Source organism: Falco cherrug, chromosome Z (assembly GCF_023634085.1).
Source record: "Falco cherrug isolate bFalChe1 chromosome Z, bFalChe1.pri, whole genome shotgun sequence".
Classification (NCBI taxonomy): domain Eukaryota; kingdom Metazoa; phylum Chordata; class Aves; order Falconiformes; family Falconidae; genus Falco; species Falco cherrug.
Window position 1 is genome coordinate 10,136,992 of NC_073720.1, and position 6,098 is coordinate 10,143,089.

Consider the following 6,098-nt stretch of genomic DNA (forward strand, 5'->3'; position numbering starts at 1 on the left):
CCTACCTGTCATTTTTGTTGGCAATGGATGCTTTCAGGTGCTGTGAGCTGCACTGCACCAGCTGGCTTGGTGACCCTTGATGCAGCTGGCACATGTGTCATCTTCTTGTGCATTTCTCAGCAAAACAAAGCTTTAGTGTAGTCCTGGTCTTGCAACAACTTTAGTTTAGTACACCCACCCTCAAACTCTGTGCTTAAATATCTTCTACCCTCGCTGCACTGTAGTATCTTGCCTGGCATGAGCCTGGGAGTTACAAGAACTGAATTAGGATTAAAAAATTAAGATGCAGATGTAGGGAAAGATCTTCTTTTTCCCCTGCTAAGACAAGAGGGGCTGTCCTTGGTGATGGCTCTGGGATAGGCAGCAAGGCAGCTGAAGGGTTCTGCCCTGCCACCCCAGAGCAGTGCAGTGCTGGCTGCAAAGTGTGTGCATCCCCATGTCCCCATGCAGCTCAGGGAAGGAGTAGAATGCTGGGAGATCAAATAGCATTTGCCAGCTGCATCCCGGGGGGAGTGGTGGGGAACAAGAGGCTTGACATTTCAGCACGGTGTTTCCCTGCCTGCATTTGATGCAGAGAATTTGTGCACAGGTCGGGAAATTCAGCAGGGAATATAATTAGTGTAAAAACAGATCAGCTTGTGATGTCCAGCTTGTTACGCTCAGGTACCAGCCCCTTTCCCTGGCCCCATTCTCCTCCGGGCGCTGACTTTCCTCCCTTCACCCTTGCTCTGCAGGATGCAGCCAAGAGAAGGTCATGGGAATCCTGGCACAGCCCCACTCTGAAAAGGTTCAGCCCAGCTGCCCGTGAACGGGCTGCCATTGCACAGAGCAAAGCAAGCCAGAGCTGCGGGGCCACGGAGGCTGCCAGGCTGCAAACGGGAGGAGAGGAGCTATGGCCATTAGCAAGATTTCATTGCTTTTTTGCTCTTTATAACCCTCTGTTTCATGAAATAACACTGCAGGTGTGAGAGGCCAGACTTTGGAAAGGAGACGTTGAACATCTTCATGTAGCATCTTTGATTTTCTGTCCACCAGCTGGAGAAAAAAAGATTCAGCAGCAAAGTTTCTAATGAGGCGTTAACACTGCAAAGGAGTCATGGACAGTCTGGTGACCCAACGTGTGGGAAAATATGGAAAAGCTCAAAAGCAGGATGCCAAAGAAACATTTTTGCCTGAAAATATCAGGCCAGTGAAGCAGAAGCCCTCCAAGGAGCTGAGGCCCATGCTTGGGGCCATCTTGCTGGGCCTCATCCTGTTCATTGCAGCGGTGGTGGCTTGGTGCTACTACACAGTGTCCCTGCGGAAGGCGGAGCGGCTCAAGACGGAGCTGATGGACCTGCGGGCGGATGGCTTTGTCATCAGGAACCAGCACGGGGAGGTGGTCTTCCGCCTGGCCTTCCGCTCGGGCAGCCTTGACCTGGAGTCGTGCTCCAAGGAGGGCGAGATTTTGAGCTGCACGCGGTCGGGCAGGGGCCCGCTCAACTTCTTCATCCAGACGGTGAAGCCCAAGGACACGGTGATGTGCTACCGTGTGCGCTGGGAGGAGCTGGCGCCCGGCCCGGCGGTGGAGCACACCATGTTCTGGGAGGACGCCCACTGGTATGGGGGCTCAGAGATGAGCACCCAGCACTGGCCCATCCGCCTGGCGGGCTACCAGGAGCCCATGCCCTACGTGACCAGTGACGTCTACTCCTTCCGCGACAGCTTTGGCGGCATCCTCGAGCGCTACTGGCTCTCCTCCAAGGCGGCGGCCATCAAGATCAACGACTCCGTGCCCTTCCACCTGGGCTTCAATGCCACCGAGCGCGCCCTCTTCTTCCAGGCCCGCTACAAGGACTCACCTTACAAGCCCCCACCGGGGCAACAGCCCTTCCCCGAGCTCAGCTACCGCGTCTGCGTGGGCTCCGACGTCACCTCCATCCACAAGTACATGGTGCGCAGGTACTTCAACAAGCCCTCCAAGATCCCTGCTGAGAACGCCTTCCGATACCCCATCTGGTCCACCTGGGCCCTCTACAAAAAAGATATAAATCAGGATAAACTTCTACATTTTGCAAGAAACATTAAGAAGTACCGTTTTAACTGCAGCCACATTGAAATTGATGACATGTACACACAAGCTTATGGGGACTTTGACTTTGACCCTGTCAAGTTCCCCAACGTAACAGAGATGTTTGCAAAACTGAGGGAAGATGGGTTTAAGGTCACCCTGTGGATTCATCCCTTTATACACACAGATTCCTCCAATTTTGGGGTGGGAATTGAGCGTCAGCTGTTCATCAAGGAGCTGTCTGGGCGGCTGCCTGCCATGGTCGAGTGGTGGAACGGCATCGGGGCCATCCTGGACTTCACCAACCCAGCAGCCCGGGACTGGTTCCAGAGCCACCTGCGCCAGCTCCGACACAAGTATGGCATCTCATCCTTCAAGTTTGATGCAGGTGAGACCAGCTACCTGCCCAAGCAGTTCAGCACCTTCCGCCCACTCTCAGACCCCAGCATCTGGTCGCGGCGCTACACGGAGATGGCCATCCCCTTCTACGAGCTGGCCGAGGTGCGGGTGGGCTACCAGTCACAGAACATCTCCTGCTTCTTCCGCATCATTGACCGTGACTCCGTCTGGGGCTATGAGCTTGGCCTCAAGTCCCTCATCCCCACGGTGCTCACCATCAGCATGCTGGGGTACCCCTTTGTACTGCCAGATATGATAGGCGGGAACTTTCTCCCCAACAAGACGGAGGGCGCGGTGGAGATCCCCGACCGGGAGCTGTACGTGCGGTGGCTGGAGCTGTCAGCCTTCATGCCCTCCATGCAGTTCTCCATCCCGCCCTGGCTCTATGACAAGGAGGTGGTGGAGATTGCACAGAAGTTCACGGAGCTCCATGAGTCGCTGGTGGCCCCGCTGCTGCTGGAACTGGCTGGGGAGGTCACTGACACAGGTGACCCCATCATCCGTCCAATCTGGTGGATCTCACCCCGCGATGAGGCCACTCACAGGATCGACTCCCAGTTCCTGATCGGGGACACCCTCATGGTGGCACCTGTCCTGGAGATGGGCAAGCAGGAACGCGACGTCTACCTGCCAGCGGGCAAGTGGCGCAGCTACAAGGGGGAGCTGTTTGAGAAGACCCCGGTGCTGCTCACGGACTATCCTGTTGACCTGGATGAAGTTGCCTATTTCCTCTGGGTTTCCTAACAGGCTCCTCCATTAGCTGTGCAAGGGTCTCAGGGATTAATGAACCAATGACTTTAATAACCTGTGAATTTTAGTAGGTTTTGAAGTAGAAATACTTCAGTATGAAATGTGAAGAAAACGCTGAGACCTCTGTTTTGTGTGGCAAGTGGTGTAGAATAACCTACTTATGAAAAAATATTCACGGGCCATCTTCGTTATTGCAGTCTGACAAATATAATATATATATCAGGGGTCCTCAAACTGTTTAAACAGGGGGCCGGCGCGGATGCAGTGGCAGGCAGTCATCTGCGGCTGCTTGGTTTCCCCCCCAAATCCCCGGCAGGGGTGGGGGGCTGGGGGGTCTGTTAAATACCGGGGGCCGGATTGAGGACCCTGGGGGGCTGTATCCAGCCCACGGGCTCGTAGTTTGAGGACCGCTGATATAGAAGCATGGTCTCTGCTGTAATCTTTTCCCAGCAAAAAATGCCATGCATGCTTCTGGTTTATAAAGGCATTTACACGGACTCCCTTGTTTTACTGAGTTTCACAGCTGACCCCTTGAGATATTTATAATTTCATTAATGAAGGAGGCAGCTGAAGCAGAGTACTTTTTGTACAAGAAACAGTCTGTGATTATCCTGAAGTGGAAGGTATTCTATTTTCAGCCTGCAAGTCAGGTAGGTGCTGATGCAGGAATAAGAAGAGTTTCCATTTCCCGTGGCCTGTGCTATCTGAGCGAGGAGAAAGAAGCTACAGCATTTGCTGATGCTGTGGCAACCATTTCCCCCCTTTTGCTGGAAGAAATTATTGAGGACCGTGTCCATGGTGTGGATTCAGCCAAGCCTGTAAGCATGTGGTGAAATCTCATGGCAGTCAAGGTTAAAACCTTGCACCAAGTCATGCATGGGTTAGGACCTAACAGGATCCATGTGCATTTTGGGACCACATTAAGAGCCAGAAGGTGTAATCTTTCATGTCCCAGGAGAGTTCAGACAATTAAAAAACAAGCCCAAGCGCCCTGCTGCTTCAGTTTCCCCATGAAAAACGTTCTCCCATGCCACCAGCTGTGTTAATGGAGATCCCTGTCCATGAGCCGGCATCCTTCTGTCCATGAAGGTGACTTCTGGCTGAAGGTATCTCAGCAGCACCTGCAGGCTTGGGTGGGCAGGCTGGCTGTGAAATACTCTCCACTCTTGGTCCAATCTTTCCTGTTTTTAGACAGGGAGAAGTTTAATGGTGACATGACTCAGCAGTTTAGGAAGGTCCCGCGGTCTCTGGGCTGCAGTGCATCTTCCCAAAGCAAAGGACTGTTTCCTTTGCTGACCCCAGCACGTCGCTGCTAGTAGGCACTGGGATGTAAAGCTGTGTGTGGCCCCAAGGCAGGATAAAGCTCCTTTCTTTAGAGTTTTGCCCCAGAGCTGCTGCATACAAAAAGTAAAGAGGGGCTGGAGAACATGGCACTCACTCCAGACTGGTGCTCAGATGAAGCAGCCCCAACACTGGCTGAGGCCCTCATCACCCATCAGTGGGTCTGTTATGCCACAAGGACCTGGCATGGTCACAGTGGCACAGGAGCAGTGCCAACTGTGATGAGCCAGAACATCTTCCAGATGCTCCTGAAAGCAGCTCAAGCTGCAGCAATACTATCACTGGTGTGGCGATGGGAGGTAAACCCCCACTTTAATCTGTGGATGTGAAAGGGAAAGCAATGCTCTATCTGGCAGTGGTGTTCAGGGTTCACAGACCATCTCTGAGTCCTCACCATGGGCTTTCTCCCACTCCAGGATAGTGGTTTTCACTGCTGTATCTCCCCTGAGGATGAGAAGCATTTCTGAATGCTTTATCTCTCAGTTGCTGCTTTGAAGCCCTGAGGGGTCCCCAACAACTAGGCTTGGGGCAGCCAGAGGGTCCTCTGGTTGTTGCAGCAAGAGAAAAAGCTTTCTGAAAAGCTGATGCCCCTGGCACTGGGGAGAGGTGGGAGGGCCAGGCTCCAGCCCCTTCACACCACACCTCTGCGCCCATAATCAGTGTGGTCTGTACACGTAGCTCCGCTTGCTCGCCTGCATCAGCTGGGAGAGAAAAAAAAAAGCATCACTGACACTTTCTGCAAACTCTTGGGATGATTCAAGCCACCTGGTCCCCTTTGGCTGCAAAAATCTCTCCTTCAAATCCCCATCCCTTTCTAACCTTTCCTCCAGTGCTTTTCCCTACTGCCCAGCCAAGCCGCAGGAAGCCATGGGGGACTGGTGCTGGAGGCATCCTGCGAGCAGGTGGCACCGTGGGCACCTTTCCACACCCTCCTGCCGCACCGGGGCTGTGTGCTGCCAAAGGGACATCTTGTTTGCCTTGCTAAGCTTCAGTCTTGGTTGATTTTTTTCACTCCCAGTGCCAAGCGAGAGCTGTTTGGTGGAGGTGCTGGTGACATGAGACTTCCCCCAGCCCATCGCTCACTCCAGGTTGCCTGTTTTTCTAGGGGCAGAGGGTAGTTTACTAGATTACAATCATTGATGATTGCTGAGCTAAAAACCACCCATCCTTACTGGGGGAAAAAAAAAAAAAGAAAAGAAAGAAAATAAGAAAAAAACATCCCTGCTTTTGTCTACTCAGCCTCTGGGGTTTTGCATCAGCCCAATCCACCTTTATGACTGTCCTGGCACAAGGGATCTGCAGGCTGGCAGCTCCCGCCTGGCTTGGGATGAGCTGTGACTGACCAGCCTGTTTTTTTCCTGGCCACATGCCCGAAGGGCCTCTGCTGCTGTCAGCTTGTCCTTTCACCACAGTCCTCCCCAGCCTTGGGCTCTGCCTGCCTGCCTGTTGTTTTGGGTTTTTCTTACTTTTAATAAAAGCTGTAATTTCAGGCAGGGATAGACATGCTCCCAGACAGGGTTTCATGGGTCAGCAGACACTGTTCTGCTGTCACCCATAG

The 6,098-nt window shown here is 53.1% G+C and overlaps 1 protein-coding gene across 1 annotated transcript; it reads left to right on the forward strand.

Annotated features, from left to right (window-relative positions):
- The first annotated feature begins 559 nt into the window (after positions 1 to 559).
- On the forward strand, positions 560 to 3,616 carry LOC102047458 (myogenesis-regulating glycosidase). Its single transcript, XM_005436896.3, has one exon. The coding sequence runs from the start codon at positions 1,097 to 1,099 to the stop codon at positions 3,191 to 3,193; it is 2,097 nt and encodes a 698-aa protein (XP_005436953.2). The 5' UTR covers positions 560 to 1,096; the 3' UTR covers positions 3,194 to 3,616.
- The last annotated feature ends 2,482 nt before the right edge of the window (positions 3,617 to 6,098 follow it).

Excerpts from the sequence above, each read along its gene's own strand:
- LOC102047458 (XM_005436896.3), top strand. The coding sequence starts at position 1,097 with ATGGACAGTCTGGTGACCCAACGTGTGGGAAAATATGGAAAAGCTCAA.